The sequence below is a fragment of the Psammomys obesus genome, unplaced genomic scaffold, assembly GCF_907164565.1.
Source record: "Psammomys obesus unplaced genomic scaffold, mPsaObe1.curated_primary_1811, whole genome shotgun sequence".
Taxonomy (NCBI): domain Eukaryota; kingdom Metazoa; phylum Chordata; class Mammalia; order Rodentia; family Muridae; genus Psammomys; species Psammomys obesus.
The window spans coordinates 8,786,302-8,803,011 of NW_026595981.1; the positions used below are offsets into that span (position 1 = coordinate 8,786,302).

Here is a 16,710-nt window from a genome sequence, read left to right on the forward strand (position 1 = left end):
CGGATGGATGGATCGGACAAGTCTAACCTCCAGATCCGCACAGGACAGTGTGGTGGGCTAGGAAGTCAGCCAGCTTGTGGCTTCCCTCTATCCCAACAGGAGAGAGGAAGCTATGGCTCTGAGCACCTGTGTCCCCCGGGGCTCGGCCCTCTAGGGGTGGAGGGCGGGGGTGGAAAGTGCTGGTGTCAGGGTGGCAGGTGAGAGCGCTGTCCACTGTCCGTTTGACAGGGTGGCTGGAGGCTGGGAGGTCTCCTGGCTGCTCTGACTGTGGTACTGACCCGGGGTGTTGCAGGAGTGGGCAGACGCCTGCTGCAGGGGACTCCGGAGCGTCCACGCCTACATCCTGGTCTATGACATCTGCTGCTTTGACAGCTTTGAGTACGTCAAGACCATCCGTCAGCAGATCCTGGAGACGAGGTGAGGGGATGTGACAATCTATTGCTCCCTCAGTAGATACCCTAAAACTAGGCTGTCTCCAAAAACAGGGGGTACACGGGCGGGGGCGGGTGGAAGGGTCACAGATAAAATGTATGAGTTTTCTGGTTCCCACAAGTCCCCACCCCCTTTCCTTTTTTTTTTTTTTTGGGGGGGGGGGCAGGGTTTCAGTATGTAGCCAGGCTGGGTTTGAACTCAAAATCCCCCTGCCGCAGGTAATTACAGGGAGGGTCACATAACCAACTTCCGTTGACTCGCTTTGGGACTTATGACGTGGCTACACTAATAGCGAAGAACAGGGGCTGGGGGTGAATGGCTGCGGATCAGTTTGCCATATAAGCCTCAGTTTCCTTGTCTGTGAAATAGAACAATACTATCGACTTTCTTGGATCCAAAGATGTGCTTTGTAGCCGTGACCTCCTCCAAGGGGTTGGGGCTGCGCCCGGATCAGAGCACGCGCTGTCGCGGAGCCCAGCCGTTGTGAGACTGGCAGCGCCCTCAGATTTCTGCCTCGACCCCGCAGGGTGATCGGCACCTCGGAGACGCCCATCATCATCGTGGGCAACAAGCGCGACCTGCAGCGGGGGCGCGTGATTCCACGCTGGAACGTGTCGCACCTGGTGCGCAAGACCTGGAAGTGCGGCTACGTGGAGTGCTCGGCCAAGTACAACTGGCACATCCTGCTGCTCTTCAGCGAGCTGCTCAAGAGTGTGGGCTGCGCCCGCTGCAGACACGTGCACGCAGCCCTGCGCTTCCAGGGCGCGCTGCGCCGAAACCGCTGCGCCATCATGTGACGCCCGCCGCGCGCGCCCTGCGGCGGCGCCGTCCCCGGCGGAAGGGAGGGCGGGGCGGGGCCGGCCTCCCGCGGGACACCAGGGCCAGAGCAGGGAACCCCCCCCCCGGAGGAGAACTCTGGGCTCCGAGGCCTGAAGCACCCCTACAGCCACACACCTCCCCCCACCCCCACGAGAATCAGAGGGCGAGAAGGAGTCTCCCTGCCACTCCCCAGTCCTCCCCTCCAACCTGGGTAGCCCTGGGTAAGCCACCTTCCGTGCTGTAGTGTTAGTGCCCGGCCCCAGGAGGGGCTACCACCTGTGGGCCGAGGGGTGAGCGTGTGAAATGGGGGGCAGGGTGAGGAGGTGCTGTCTTGGCCGGGGCCCCCGCCCATCTTCCCCGCAGTGTGTCTGTCTTTACCCCGTGTCCCCCTTTTCAGTGTCTGTCCTCACAAGGGTCTGTCGGTGCGCATTTGTTCTATCTGCCCTCCAGTGTCCCTCCCCGCCCCCCAGCTCCGCTCACAGGGCTCTCATTTCGTCCATCCCCTGTCGCAGATCCTGGCAGCTTTGCGATGCCAGGCCTTCTCCCCGGCAGCGCCACCGGCACAGGGCAGAGAGATGCATGTGGCCCCAAGGACCAAAGCCGAGGGGTCCGAGGTCCGAGAGCCGTCAGGGAGAGAAGGCTGAGCTCTCCCTCGCCCAGGAAGACCTCCCTGCCCAGCAGCCCCCAGAGACGCAACCACCTACCTTCCAGCCTTAACTCAGTGGTCCCTGCCGGGTGCCCCCCACCCCTCCTGACCCCAAAGCCAGATTGCCCACCCCCCCGGGCTGAAATTCTTTTTGTTTTGTTTGACAGTGTGGAGAGGAAAGCTCCTTAAAGGATGATTTTCTCTCCGAGAAGGTCCCACTTCTCGGTTACCTCCTGCGCTGGGATGGTCTGCTACGTTGGGGGATGTGGAGTTTGGGGGAGACTGGTGGTGGGCAAGATGGTGTCCGGAAGGGTGTCAGGTGATGCTACTGTTGATTCTGTGTCCCAGTTCCACCTCAGTCCAACTGCCTAAGACTCTGCCTCCATCAGGTCTCAGGTCGTCCTGATCAGTCTGCGTAGGGGCAGAGCCAGGAACAGAATGAGAAGGAAGGAGATTCTTGTGCCCGGGGGAGAGAGGCATGCATCCCCACCCATAGGTGGAGGCCCTCAGGATCTGACCCCTTGCCCCCACACCAGGTTGGCCCTCTGTCCTAACTCACCCACCCCATTTTCCCCGGCTGCCTGGCCGGGTTTCTACCTCTCGTCACCGGAGCTGATCACTGTCAGTTTTGTACCGACTTAGAAATAATAATAATGGAGATTCCAGGAATGGCCCGAGGGGATTGCTCGGGGACTTGGAGGGAGGGAGAAAAAGAAGTGGTGCCGTGTCCCTTGCCCCGGCCAAAGAAAGTTCTTGAGGCTGAGCCCTCAGCCTCAGTCAGCCCTGGTCCCATTGGGAGCATGAGTACCCTTTGTCAAGAAGGGTATGAAGATGCCTGTACATAGGGGTACATAGTCTTTGCCAAGGCAGCAGTGCACAGACCAGGAAATCAGGTACTCAGAGAGGTGATGGAGAGGAATCTGGGGGCAGGGTGGGGTAGGGAATATATGGTGTTCCCGTGTGGGAGGGAATCTATGATTCTTCTGCTTCCTCTACTGAATCTCACTCCCTCCACCCAGTGGGGAGGCACTGCAGTACAACGGCAGCAGCCCTGACCGTGGGCAGCCTAGCGTTCTGGGTTCTAGTCCTTGCAGTCCTGCACAATTCGGGGCTAGCGACTTGCCCTCTCTGAGCCTCCCTCTGAACCAGAGGCGGTGGCTCCCCTTCCCCACACTTCAGAGTGGCTGGGAGGGTACGGAGGAGGGACGCCCACTTTCCTCTCCTGCAACCCCACCGCTGGCTCCTCCAGGCGTGGGGTCAAGATGGCGGCATTTCTCGTGCCCAATCACCCCCCAACTCTGAGGCACTCAAGGTGAGGGTGAGGGATCCAGGCCTCTGGCCGCCCCCAGTGGGGGAGTCATTGGAATGTAGCCCCCCTCACCCTTTCCTCTTCACCCCAGGTCTTGGATTTCAGGTCCCTCCACCCTTCCCCCACTCTGAGTCTCTGTTCTTCCCCTCCCCAACCAGGGTTTCTCACACAGGGTCTGGAAGTGTGTGTGACACCCATTGAGCTGTTATTGGAAGTCAGATTAAAAATCAGGGAGTGTTTTCCCTCGTTTCTCTACCTCAGTGTCAGCTCTGTTGCTCACAGAGGGAAGAGTGGGTCCCTGAAGAAGTGTGTGTGTGTGTGTGTGTGTGTGTGTGTGTGTGTAAAGAGTGGTGCTCCCCACTCTTGAAGGACCAGGTGAACCAAGGGATGATAGGGAAAGGGTTCTGGATGTAACTCCTTTCCTGCTGGCTAATCCCAGCCACACACACACAGGGTACCATCACCTGCCTTCACAGCTGCCTGTGAGACTCAATCCTAACTGCTTCTGCATCTTCCTCCCAGTTGGTGTCAAACCCGAGGCTCTGAACCATAGCTTCTTAGACACAGAAGTATGATGGGTACTCTCAACTGGCCCTCTTTCACCCTGTTGTCAGGACCAGGGGCAAATCTGAAATCCACATCAAGGGTAGCCTGTGGCAGCCCAAGGGAAAAGGCCTTTGTTGCTGTCCAAGGTCCTGAGCGCCTGATCTCAGCTGAGCTCCTCTGAGGACCACTGTCTCCATCACCTCCAGCAGAGACATTTGAAGTCACACCTCGCTACAGTTCCACAGCCTTAGGGAGGGAAGGGACTCAAAAGGCTGAGGCTCAAGGACAGATCCACTTGTGTTTAATAACTTACAGCTGTGGAAATGTCCAGAGGCTGAAGAGCTCTTCTTGGCCAACAATAAGATACTGTCGGGTTCTCCCCATCACGGCTGGCCTGATGCTGGCTTGCAGTGGGAGCTATGGGCTGCCCTTCTGCTCAACTGAACAGATAGGGTCTTCAGACTTACTCCTGGCCAAGACCCTATGCTGAGTGAGGGACTGTCCTTTCTTACATGTACTTTGCTGTGCCCTCCCCACCTGCAGGCTCTTCAGACCCAAGATTCCTCCTCAGGTGGAAATGGGCTTCCATGAAGCTGCGGAGACTCCTGGCTCTCCAAAGGCTGGGCGCTGCTCTCTGATGAGGTGCCGGCTTCTTCCTTTTTCTCTTCCTCCTCCTTTTCGCCTGCTTGATTTACCTGGCAGGTGCCACCTCCCCTGACACCCAATGTAGCTTTCAGTAGCCTGCTTCCAGGAGCTGTCCTGACTGGAGCCAGGCAGAGGTAGGCTAGTGGCTTGGGAATTCTGGAAGGTCTTTTCTCAGGCCTGTGGTCTCTACGGGGCCGGATTCTGGGTCTCAGCTTCAGCTTGTAAATGGATGGGACCTTCTGGGGCTTCCGAAGGGTCCTCTTTCCCTTGCCCAGACATACCTTGGCTTTGTCAGAACCGAGATCTGAGTGTGAATGTCCAGGAACCTCCAGGGCAGCAGGCACCATCAGGGTAGAGCTGTCCTGCCCTCTTGAAGGCAGAATAGTCCTCCTCACTGTGGTTCCTTTGGTACTCAGGCTTGCCTTTAACCTCAGCCCCTTCTCTCTGGATCCTAGCTTCTCTTTGGGGCTTCCTGGGCCCACTGATGGCTTAGGGGGGCCTCTAGGGCCTACCTTCCAGGCGTTCAGATCCACTTTAAAGAGGGGTGGGGGCCCCTGAGCCAATTCCTGGATGACTTTATCATAAGGACCCCCGGGCTCAGGCCACCTTCCACCCAGGCTGGGAACATAGACCCCACTTCGAGGAATGACTTGAGACATTGCGCCCTGAGTACAGGCTGCCCCCACCTCCAGCAGTCTCATATTGGCCACAATCTCCTCTTCAAGACTGTCATAGGTGGCTTGTGCTCTGGTCCTGCCCAGGGACAGAGGGGTGTACCTCACCTTCTGCTGCTGTGCACCAAGGTTCCTGGAAACTTCAGTCTCGGGAGGAATCTGTATGTCCACCTGGTGGTCCCCATGGCTTGCTTCCATGGAGCGATGCCCATTTGTGGATCTATCCAGGCTCCCTGTGAGGGTCCCTGATGTGATGGAGACTTTTCCTGTGGAACCTCCACCTTCAGTACCCAAAGAACTATTTCCTGGAGTTGGGGGTCGGGCAGAGGACAGTCGGATGGGAATCTTGGTGAACCCTTTGCCAGGGGGTGGGGATTGAACAGGCCTGGGTGCACTGAGCTGAGGGGAGGCACTCCGGTGCAGGAGCCAGATACTATTAGGATTGGTGAGGCTGGAGGAGCGAGGTGGGGGACATGGTCCTTTTGCTGATGTCCCTTTACTGGTGGCTTCGGGGATTTGGAGCCTCCTGGGGGCCTTGGTGTGTGTTCCTTGGCTGTCTGTTTCCTTGTGAACCCAAGATGTGGGAGTCCTTCCTCTGGATAGTTCACCCGGGCATCTATTCTCTCTCTTCCCCGACAGGGGACACTCTAAGTTCGGGCTCCTACAGGCAGATGAGAACTGGGGACCAGGTGGCAACATCTTCCGAGATGGAGTCATTGGTCTCTCTTCGGACCTGAAAAGGAGAAAAATAGGCTGGAGAGGGAGACTCAGGACAATCAGAGGCGTTTCCCACAGGAACACCGTTGGGGGGGGGGCTTAGATGACCAGTGTTCTTCCCCAGAACGAACCAGGGGTCCCCTACGCTGCCATTCTTGCAGCCTGTGCTTCCCTGTTCCCCATGTAGCAGACAGAAGGTGACTTTAGACCATTCAAGGGACAATTCCCAACCAGAAGGCTGAAAATCAACACTACCCATATCTGGGGCAGGTCTCAATCTTAGCTTTGTCATGGAATTGAAGAACACTGAATATGGCCATTCATTTTCTGTGCCTCAGCCTCCTTGTCTACAAAAGTGGGTAGGTATTTGGAGCAACTAGACGATCCTTAAATGCTGGGTGCTGTTTTGATTGCAACCTGCTGAGGTTTTGTCTTGTTCTGTGGCTCTGGGGTATGGACTCCAGGGTCTTATGCATGGTAGGGAAACATTGTCCCATTGGGCTATATGATTTTGTGATATGGCCTCCCTAAGTGGCCCAGGAAGACCCTGAATTCACAATCCTCCTGCCTTTGCTGTCTGAATGATAGGAGTCTAGGCGCATGCCACCATACTTGGCATCTGTGAATTTTTGTTGGATAAGGTATCATTCCCTTTCACTTGGCGGATGAGCCTTTGAGAACAGAATATGGGGGAGATCCTTACATGTCCCTGACTATTACCTTAGCGGTGGAACCATCTCTCTGAGGGTCCTGGCCTCTGCTCCTTGTCCACCATGGGGTCTAGAAGAAGAGGGAGTAGGGGGCCTCAGCTTTCGACTGGAAGAGGTGTATGTCTTCCAGTCCACTGGAGGCAGTGGGCTCTGCGAGCGGCTGACGGTCATTGTAGGATGGGGCTGTGAGGGCCCAGCCTGCACCTTCACCTCATGCTGCACCGGTGGTCCTGGGGGCTTCAGGAAGCTGCCTGGTTTGTGGGCTATCCAGGTAGAGCCCAGAGAATGCAGAAGAAAGAAGAAAGGTCATTCCTGTTTGTGAAACTCGTTGTTCCTCCTCTCCACACTGTCAAATTCTCCTTATTCCCCCTTACAGGCACCAGAGCCTACAGTGGCAGTCCCAGTTTCTACAAGGGGCCTCAGGGGACACAATCTGGTCAGAGCACCCAACGTCAGGATTTGCTGAAAACTATGTCGTATTGCCAATCTGCAATTTTTATTCAAATTGTATGCTTACTCGGGGTGACTTGACGTATTGATGAATATTATAGAAGGACTGAAAACCTTCAGTTTTCATGGCCAGACATGAAAGCTTCTGAGGTGTGCCTTTACTGCGGGCCTTGCGCGCCACCTTCTGGTTCCTTTTAGTATTGCGCCAGGACAGCCCCTCACCCACAGTTCCCTGGAGATCAGGCCTATTTGCCCTCCAACTCTTGGCCTCCCAGCCAGGAGCTCTGCCTCTCTAACCAGCCCCACAGAGGAAAATTCTCGGGAACTCACAGAGGGACGTGCACCGGCAGGGGTCATGTTTATCCAGATAATGGCCCAGCGTGTCCCAGCCGCCGCCAACACGCACCATCACGTGGCTCCGGAGGATCTGAAGGGGCAAAGGGAAGGCTGAGAGCTGAGTGGCGGGCCCACCCTATTCCTGTAAAACCCTCGCCCACGTATGTGATTGGGAGACAGGATATTTTGCTGCTGAGTCTTATCCATGACCGGCATCAGACATCACTTGTCAAGGGTGGGAGCCAAACTGGCAAAGAGGAAGTGGTACACCCACAACTAGACAGAGGATCTCATAGACGCTGGCTAACCGGACAGGTCCCAGGACACTCTCTTTGCTATACAGAGGTTTGCCCTTATCTCTGCTCGCAATTGCTTTGGGACCACCATGTCTCTGTGATGTGTGACAGAGACAGAGGGAGTTCTGCCCAACTCTGTAATGAAACAAGTCCCTGGAAGGCTAGTGAGAAGCCCGTTCCAGACCTGCACTGCCGCTCGCTCTAGAGAATGGATGCGTCCAGGGTCCGAGTTGTGTACTTTGGGATCCAAATGGCTGGGGCTGCACACTCAGCGCAAGCCCAGGTTCTCAGGTCCCTCCCTCTGACCTATCCCGTGGAATGGGAAAGTGAGGGTACCTTTGTAGATACCCTATTTCTGCCTGAGGACACCCTGTAGACTCGGCTCTGATGGAGATGGTGGCGCCCGCTGCTCTGAGGGGAGGAAGGGACAGGTTTGCAACTTGGCCTGGAATCTTCTGGAAAATTCCAAGGCCCGATGACTTAGGGTGTATGATGGGTGACCTCCTGTCCTTGCCCTCCGGCCTAGTCCCAGTTCTATGGAAAGAAACACCATTTACTGACCCTGGATGCCCCTCTATGGGCCAGACTTACCCGGATGAAGATGAGAGTGTTGGAGTCCCCCACTCTGTACTTCCCCTCAGATATCTTGACCATGGAGAATTGCACTGGGCATGTGCAATGGCTCACGAGGCTCTGCACCTATGGGCAGTGGCAGAGGCTCAGCTCTCTTCTCTGCCTGAATACCCGAGTCGATTCACATAGTGGGTCAAGCTAAGTGAGGTGCCTATCTGCCTCTAGATAGCTGCCCCAACACGCACACACAAACCCCCAGGCTGGTCTCCTCAGGGAAGTGACCCATCCTGTGGTGGGATTCCACTCTGGAAACCACGTGGACTCCATTGTTGGTTCACTTCATTCTCACAGCCCTCCCAGGAAATGGGAACTGTGCCTCGTTAGACTATGTGGTGGCGAACCGAGGCTCAGGAAAGTTAAACGATTTGTCCAAAGCCACAGGGTGGGCGTTAGACTGGCAGCAAGGATGCCATCCGTGTCCTTGGCATCCGGTCCACAGAGCTGGATGAGAGGTGTGCCCTGCTGGGCTGGCGAAAAGGCGGAAAATGGCAATAGCCACTGTCATGTGTTATAAGGGTCAGTGCTTGCAGTGAAGCAGGGTGGTGGGGATTGAGAAAGAAGGACCAGCAGGGTGCGAGCTGGTCCTGAGGGCATGGCCAGGCGCCTCACCATCTGGTCCAGATCGTGGAAGTGGCAGGGTCTGCGTGTCGGGGGTGCAGGTGGTGGCGGGTCCGGCGAGGGCAGGTCCAGGTCACGCCGCAGCTCCTCATCAATCTCCTCTTCCAGATGCACCAGGGCGGGTGCCGCCACACCGAAGCGCCAGGCGCGGCGACCCAGCTCCAGTAGGCACAACACGACGCTCTTCACGTTCTTGCGTAACACCAGATCCTCCGTCTCAAACATCAGCACCTCTGGTGTGGGGCGAAGCAGAGAAGGGGGCCCCGGGTGGCTAAGTCCTCTGCTGGAGCCCATCCCACAGGAGGGTGGCTCAGGTCTCAGCATCTCGGGTTGAAGAGGCTTCTAGAAGGGGTCCCCATAAGGCAGCCAGGCTAACAACAAAGGCTGGTGAGTAGGCAACTATTTGGATCCTAGGTGAGGGGAAGGTCTCTCTCTCCCACTCTCCTTAGTCACCAAGAAGATCCCAAGAAGAAGAAGCAGTTTCTTCCTCTTCCTACCTATCCTATGGACACCCCAAATTCAGCTCTAGATTACCAGGCTGATTCGACAGTAGGCTTTGGGTACCCTACCCTATAAAGCTCAGTCCCAGAATCTCCCAGTGGCTAAGCCACATCAACCACCAAGCTAGTCCCAGAGTCGGAGTTTCTATCTTCTGAAAAACAGGGCTGTAGCCTACCTCAACAGAAGGCCTCACTTGTTTGGGGGTTTGGTGCTGGGTATGGAACCCAAAGCCTGGTACATAAGCTACATCATTAGCTTTGCCTAACCTCTGATCCAGCCCCGCCCCTCCTGCCACCAGCCAGGAGTCCAAACCTGACCCTCTCTCATTCCAGTTACCTTTGGCCTGGAGAATTGTGCAATCACGCCTAATCCTATTCCTGGGTTCAAGGCCAACAACTGTTACTCTCTGAACCCTCGAAGTCCCTGGAGGACTGTGGCCCTCCCTGCAGACCTCCCCCCCCCCCCCCCAATTTGAGCTTCCTTCCCATTCTTTAGTCTAGTAATTCTCAACCTGTGACTCTCAACCCCTTTGGGTTGGTTGCATATCAGGTATTCACATTACAAGGCATAACAGTAGCAAAATTACAGTTACGAAGTAGCAACAAAAATAATTTTATGGTTGGAGGTCACCACAGCATGGCAAACTGTATCAAAGGGCCTCAGCATCAGGAAGGTTGAGAACCCCTTCTTCAGTCCCTCATACTCACTGGCCAACTTCTCTCAGCTGTCCACCCTTCTTTGCTTTGCCACTGCTCTCCCCCTGCCTGCTAATTCCCTCTCACAAACTTCTCTGTCAGCCCAAATCTCCTCCCTCTTGCTGCCCTTGCTGGATGTCATCAGGCTGCTTATTCCCATTCTAGACCCCATCTTATATGCTCCCCTTTCAAGCACACATGGCCCTGGTCTGTAATTTCTGAATCTGTTCGTCTGTCTGCCTTCCTAGGCCATTCATTCCAGGGCACTGGGAATCTACTCCTCTCAGTTCTTGGTACCCAGCATGCACTGGAAACAGAAAAGGTGATGATGCATATATCTTCATCACATATATTCGTCACTGGCGAATGTTTATCGCTGTGAGTTTACTAAGGATTTACTGTGAGGTGGAGAAACCGAGGCATATAAAGCGGAGCTACCTCATGGGAAATCTAGAAGAACACCTCAGTCCTGACTCCCCGATCTAACTTGACCCTCCAGGTGACACGTGCCCCCATAAGATTACAGCCTGAGATGGGTGCATTACCTTGGATGCCCATCTCCTTGCGACACCACTGGATGAAGTTGGAGATGTTGTCCCTGGCCTGGAAGGTACCCGGCTGAGCAGCCCCATTGCAGAAAACCCCAGCCTGGGGCAGGGGAATCTTTTGAGCTCGGTCAGGTGACTCAGCCAGGAAGGCCAGAGCGGCCTCTGTGACAGTGTTGGCATGCCGGCACAGCACCAGGCCAGTCTCCAGCACCTGCAGGAAGTTGGCTGCATCAATGTCCAGCCCGTACAGATCCTGAAGCCACTCGGCCAGGTCTTCCTTCATGGCCTCCAAGTACTGCTCGCTGGACTTGAAAGGCCGGATGCTGCGAACAGGAGGCCCTGGGGTCCTGGGCCTCCTCCTGTGTCCCCCATGCTGAGACATGGCTGAAACTGAAGTGCAGTGCAGGAGGAAGCAGGAGACTCCTGTCCCCCACTGCTGTCTCTCTACTACTACCTGCTAAGTCAAGGTCCTGGCCCAGTTGTCCTTGGTTCAATGGGTCCCCTTCTACCCTCCAATAGCCCAGAGCTTCTGGCTCTGCAGCTTGCTCCCGATTTCAGCCTCTGGGCTGGGCCCATCCCCCACTGCCCACATTCCTCAGTCCCTGCCTGAACTTTCCGTTTTGGTGGCCCCGAAGCAACCTCACTCTCAGCTGCCTAGTCCACTCAGGGTTCAGCACTTCCAGGGCTGGTGAAAGTTGAGGGGACTAGTCTCTTCCCAAGGCTGGACAGGTCATCTGCTGCCTCTGACCTGCCACTGTCACCCGCCAGGGAGCCTGAAAGACAGGCATCTAGGCTGTGGCCTCGGCCTCCTTGCAGCTCTGCTTTTCTTCCTCTCCTTGGAGACAGCAGCTGCTACAAACACTCCTTGTTAACCCTTCCTTCCAGCAGCCAAGCGCCTGCTGTTCTGCTGTGAGGTCTGAGCAGGAGCAAGCCAGAGAGGGTGGGACTGGGTTCTTTCACCCAGTTGACTCCTTGTGGAGGATTTGGGGGGGGGGAGTTGACGGAGAAGTAGAGGGGCTCAGAGGTCAGTGAGCACTAGAGAATGAATGAGCATTAAAGAGACACTGCAATAGTGCCCTAAGATAGGAGTTTTGCCCTAAATCTCTTTGGAGGCGGCATACGTGCCCTGGCCTCTCTGTGCCTTAGTTTCTCAAATGGGAAGGACAATATCTATCCTTCTAGGGTGTTGTGAGGATCAAAAGAATAATGTTTGTGAAAGAACCATGATACACAGGCACACCCTGGGTAAGCCCCAGCTGTCATGACTCTCCCAGCAGCCCTGTCTACATACCATGATTCCCATCTGCTCTGGAGAATCTATTCCATCCATGTGATTCTTCTAGAACAGCCTCATCCCAAGGTCACAGCAATGCATTCATTCAACAAAGATTTCGGTCTTCCTTCCTTCTTTTCTTCCCTTCTCCTTGTTCTTCATTTGTGTGTGTGTGCTTGTGTGTGTGTATTTAAAAGAGAGTTTCTCTTTGCACCCCTGGCTGTCCTGAAATCCACCACGCTGGCCTTCAACTCAAGAGATCCACCTGCCTCTGCCTCCCGAGTGCTGAAATTAAAGGTGTGCACCACCACTGCCTGGCCAAGAAAGATTTCTTAAGCCTCTACTACATACCAGCACTATCATGGGGGTGAAAATACAGCAATAAACAAAACTACCACTGCCTGAACTGCTTATGTGTTACCAGGTCATGGGTGGTAGATGAACAAGTAAGTCTGGTTAATGGTGCTAGAACACCTAGGTAATTTCAACAGCTGGGAAGCTGAGGCAAGAGGATTGAGAGTTCAAAGTCAACCTACATAGCAAATTCAAGTCCGGATTAACACACAGGGTCAGACCCTGTCTCAAAAGTCAGAAGACGAAGCAAACAACAACAGCAAAGGTGTGTAGCCAATCAGGTGATGGTAAGTATCGGAGGAAGTAATTTGGGAGAGGAAACTGGTGGCTTTATAGGGGGTAATGCTGTCCATAAGGGGAAAGCCTTGATGATAAGGTGTCACCTGGGCAGAGCCCTGACTGAAGTGAGGACACGAGTCCACATGAGCAGGAAGAGCAGCCAATGCTGTGGCTTGGAGGCAGGGGCATGCTTGGTATGTTCTAAGAAGAGCAATACTAAAAAAAAAAAAAAAAAAAAAAAAAGAAAGAATAGCAAAAAGAGGGAGCTGGAGAGATGGTTCTGCAGCAGTTAGAAGGGATTGCTACAAGCTGGGCGTGGTGGCCCTTCCTTTAATCCCAGCACTCGAGAGGTAGAGGCAGATGGGTCTCATAGTTTGTGGCCAGCCTGGTCTACAACAGTGAGTCTAGGACAGCCAGGGCCACACAAAGAAATCCTGTCAAAAAAAAAAGAGAGAGAGAGAGAGAAAGAGAAAGCGAGAGAAAGAGAGAGAGAAACCAAAAAGAAAAGAGGATTGCCGCTTCATCAGAGGACCTGGGTCTGGTTCCCAGCACCCACGTGACAGCTCACAACCATCTGTAACTCCAGTTCCAGGGAACCAAGGCCCACTTCTTGCCGCCATGGGTACCTGCACACACACACGACATACAGACAAACATAAACACATACATTAAAAACATTTTTTTTAAGACAGTAAAGAGGGCTGGAAAGATGGAAAGACAGCCCAGCAGTTAAGAGCACTGGCTGCTTGTGCAGAGAACTCAGGTTCAGCTTCTAGCACATCCCATAGGACAGCCCACAGCTGTGTCAGGCCAGTTCCAGGAGGTCAGACACCCTCTTCCAGCCTCTGCTGGCACCAGGCATGCATACGCCGTACCTACACATATGTAAGTAAACACTCATACACATATACACATAAATTAAAAATAAGTAGGTCTTCTTTTAAAAAAGGGTGGGGGGAAGGGCTGGAGAGATGGCTCAGAGGTTAAGAACACTGGCTGCTCTTTCAGAGGACATGAGTTTAATTCCCAGCACCCACAGGGCAGCTCACAACTGTAATGCCAGCTGCAGGGGATCCAGTACTGTCTTCTGACCTCCATGGACACCAGGCCAGAAATATGCACGTTCTACAGACATACAGGCAGGCTAGTTAAATAGGTAAATATTGAAAAGAATAGAAAAAAGGACAGACATGAGGCTGAGAAGAAATAAGGTTCCAAGTCAGACAGGGCCTTGGCAGGTGAAGTTTCCTCCAAGTGAAATGGCAAGTGTGCTATAGAGCTTAGGGAAGAGGAGGGACATGCCCCAAATCGGGCAGCTGTGTAGAGGGACATGATAAGTACTGGCACCATCCAAGAGGGGGAAATGGTAGCTTAGACCAGGAGATGACAAGTGGTCACAATCCTGGTAGCTCCTGGAGAGTTCATAGGATTGGTCTAAAACTGGGTTCAGCCTGGGGACTTTGAGGCTCTGCCTAGCTGATTCTTTGTTTTGAGCCCTGCAGGACATTTGTTGGACTGCCTGGCCTCTCCTCACCAAATGCCCATGGTATATACCCCAGCCTGTTACAGCATCTAAGAGCATCTCTGGCTATCTTCTGAATGGCAAAAATCTTCCCCCTTCTCCACCTTGGGAGCTTCTGAGCTCGGTGACCACGTGATTCGGAGTCATCCACATAGAGCCCTGTGATTAAAAAAACAACTTTTAAATTTTGTTCTTACTTATTTAATTATGAGGCTTTGACTGCATGTATGTCACGTGCACACATGGTGTCCTTGAGGCTGAAGATGGCCTTAAGTCCCCTTGGATTGGAATTACAGAGGGTGTAAGCCACCATAGGCATGCTAGAAATGAAACTCCGGTCCCCCGGGAGAGTAGCCAGTGCTTTCTGACTGCTGAGCCATCTCCCCAGCTGCTTCTCTGGCTTCTGAATTGGAGCTACAAGGAAAAATGCTTCTTTTCCTTGGATGTTAGGGTTTTAGAGATGAGGATGCGAAGCCACGATTCCTGCACACATAGAGAGTCCTTCTGCAATGGGGCACACAAACACAAAGATACCGTGACAGAGGACCTAGGGGTACACACGACCCTGGGGTACAGAGGACCTTAGGCTACCGGAGTCTTGTTTTTGTTATCTAATGGCAACCACTTCTCTACCTGCCAGTCAGGGTCAGGCCAGGCAGAAAACAAAAGACTTAGAACAATGGCTCATACAGAAGGTAAGATTCTCTCTCTCTCTTTCTTTCCCTTCCCTTTTTTCCTCCCTTCCTCTCTTCTTCCCTCTCTCCCTCCCCCTCCCTCCCCCCTCTCTCAGAGCCAGGCAAATGGTTCTAGGTAGAAGGATGGCTCTGTCCATGACAATGCCCAAAGAGCTTTCTATCTTGTGGCTCCCTTTGTCATCACTTAGAGGTTCAATCCCTGCTTCCCGGGACTTTGTCTTCCCCAGATTTGTAGGAAGAAGATGAAGAGGGTGTGTGGGCTCTGACAGCTTTTTTTTTAAGGATTTGAGTGTAAGTTACACACATAAACATTTTGTCACGTGAGTTGGGCCAAGGTTTAGGCATTTGAGCACCTCCCCCATAGCTGCAAGTGAGGCTGAAACTGTAGCTGGAGGTCATGTGCCCTGTCAATGTTTAACAGTTGTTGTAGTACATAAAACGTTGTGTGTTCAGCTATATAATGTTTATTTTTAGCCCAAGATTATCACGGAGGTATTATTTAATCCACTACCACAAATAATAAGACACAGACACTGGTTAGATTTTGTAATTGCCTCATTTACCTTGGACCAGGCAGATATTTCACCTACGCTGGTTCAATAACCTCACCACCATCTCCCAGCCCCCATCCAATGCCATCCACCTTAATCCTCCTCACTGATCTACCTTCCATCCATAATCCCATGGTACTTGCTTATATTCTTCATCTGGGCCTTTTCACGCCATTATTGGAGTCCTTCCTCTCAGTCCATGTGTTTTTTTCTCTCCACACTAACCCATTCTGGCATCCTCCTTCCTCCTCTCTTCCTGCCTGTTTCCTGTGATTCTCCTGTCCTCTCCAAGCCAGGGAATTTTAGCCACGCCTACTCCATTCTGCCCTGTGCAGGGGTATAGGCCATTTAATCAACCAATCAGGTATGTCTTAGGCAGGTTTATACAACAAGAACAGGTATAACTAGATCTTGAGGGCCAGTAACATGCATCAGAGCAATGTCCAACAGTGGTAACTCTTTACTAAAAGGAAGAGGGGAAAATGGAGAAAGGGGACAAAGTCTAGACCCAACCATACAACAGTCCCACAAACAAAGTCTTTTTGAGTCTTGGCTTTACAGTTTGTGTAACGAGCCAGACAGCAAATCTTTTGATTTTTGGTGCCATATGCTGTCTGCGTTACGATCCTTTGTTTTTTATCTTATTTTTTTATAAGTCATTTGTTATGGAGATTGAATTCAGGATGCCTGACCACTGAGCTGCACTCCCTAACTCTAGAGGATTAAAAAAACACATCTATTAATAAATAAATTAATCAATTAGTTAGCATGTGTGCATGCAGAAGTCAGAGGGTGGCTTGCAAGGGTCAGTTCCATTCCTCCCCCATGTGAGCCCTGAGGCTCCAACTCAGGTCCCCAGGCTTAGCCACAAGTTCTCCTACTCTCTGAGTCACGGGCCATCTTGCCGACCCAGCCTCAGGGATTTAAGCCTACACAAAAAACAGTAGGGAATTGTAATAGACATTTAATTAAGTCTGAAAGGGAACTGGGTAGACCTGAGTTGCAACTGTAAGACAACCTTGTAAATAAAATGTGGGCTGTGTTTTAAGAAAGAAATGAGAGGGCGGGAGAGACAGCTCTGTGGCTAAGAGCACTTGTCTCTCTTGTAGAGGACCTGATTCGGTTCCCAGCACCCACATACTGGCTTACAGCCATTCATAACTCCAGCGCCAGGGCCTCCAACACCCTTTTGTCTTCCATGGGCACTAGATATGCATATATGCACATATATACTTGTAAGCAAAACACTCACACATTTAAAATAAAAATAAGTAAATATTTTATTATAAAAGAAAGATACATAAGCCAGGCATGGTGGCGCACAACGTTAATCCCAGCATTCAGGGAGGCAGAGGCAGGTGGATCACTGTGAATTTGAGGCCAGACTGGTCCACAAAGTGAGTCCAAGACAGCCAAGTCTACACAGAGAAATCCCGTCTCAAAAAAAAAAAAAAAAAAAAA

The 16,710-nt window shown here is 52.9% G+C and overlaps 3 protein-coding genes across 4 annotated transcripts in view; 2 read left to right on the plus strand and 1 right to left on the minus strand.

Moving 5' to 3' along the window:
* Nucleotides 1-277: 277 nt before the first annotated feature.
* On the plus strand, nt 278-3,461 carry Rasl10b (RAS like family 10 member B; the record flags this gene model as incomplete). The annotated part of the gene is made up of 2 exons (XM_055619567.1): nt 278-417; nt 959-3,461. Coding segments are annotated over 2 exons (411 nt in total), but the record flags the coding sequence as incomplete, so codon positions are not given.
* Nucleotides 3,462-3,526: 65 nt separating this feature from the next.
* Nucleotides 3,527-10,957, minus strand: Gas2l2 (growth arrest specific 2 like 2). Of its 2 annotated transcripts, XM_055619796.1 has the most exons (6): nt 10,573-10,957; nt 8,823-9,064; nt 8,172-8,279; nt 7,279-7,375; nt 6,509-6,761; nt 3,527-5,804 (listed from the first exon to the last, which is right to left on the minus strand). In XM_055619796.1, the coding sequence occupies exons 1-6, from the start codon at nt 10,955-10,957 to the stop codon at nt 4,301-4,303; spliced, it is 2,589 nt and encodes an 862-aa protein (XP_055475771.1). In that variant the 3' UTR covers nt 3,527-4,300. The 2 variants fall into 2 exon arrangements, with proteins under 2 accessions (XP_055475771.1, XP_055475772.1); XM_055619797.1 differs by lacking the exons at nt 8,172-8,279; nt 10,573-10,957 and having other exon boundaries at nt 8,823-9,154.
* Nucleotides 10,958-14,682: 3,725 nt separating this feature from the next.
* The window catches only part of CUNH17orf50 (chromosome unknown C17orf50 homolog), an 8,228-nt gene continuing 6,200 nt past the window's right edge, over nt 14,683-16,710 (plus strand). The window contains exon 1 of the mRNA XM_055619568.1: nt 14,683-14,698. Coding sequence (XP_055475543.1) covers nt 14,683-14,698 — 16 coding nt within the window. The remainder of the gene's footprint in view (nt 14,699-16,710) is intronic.

Excerpts from the sequence above, each read along its gene's own strand:
- Gas2l2 (XM_055619796.1), bottom strand. The coding sequence starts at position 10,957 with ATGTCTCAGCATGGGGGACACAGGAGGAGGCCCAGGACCCCAGGGCCT. Across the intron at positions 9,065-10,572 it reads CAAGGAGATGGGCATCCAAG|AGGTGCTGATGTTTGAGACG; the intron begins GTAATGCACCCA and ends GCCCCACACCAG. Across the intron at positions 7,376-8,171 it reads ACACTCTCATCTTCATCCGG|ATCCTCCGGAGCCACGTGAT; the intron begins GTAAGTCTGGCC and ends TTGCCCCTTCAG.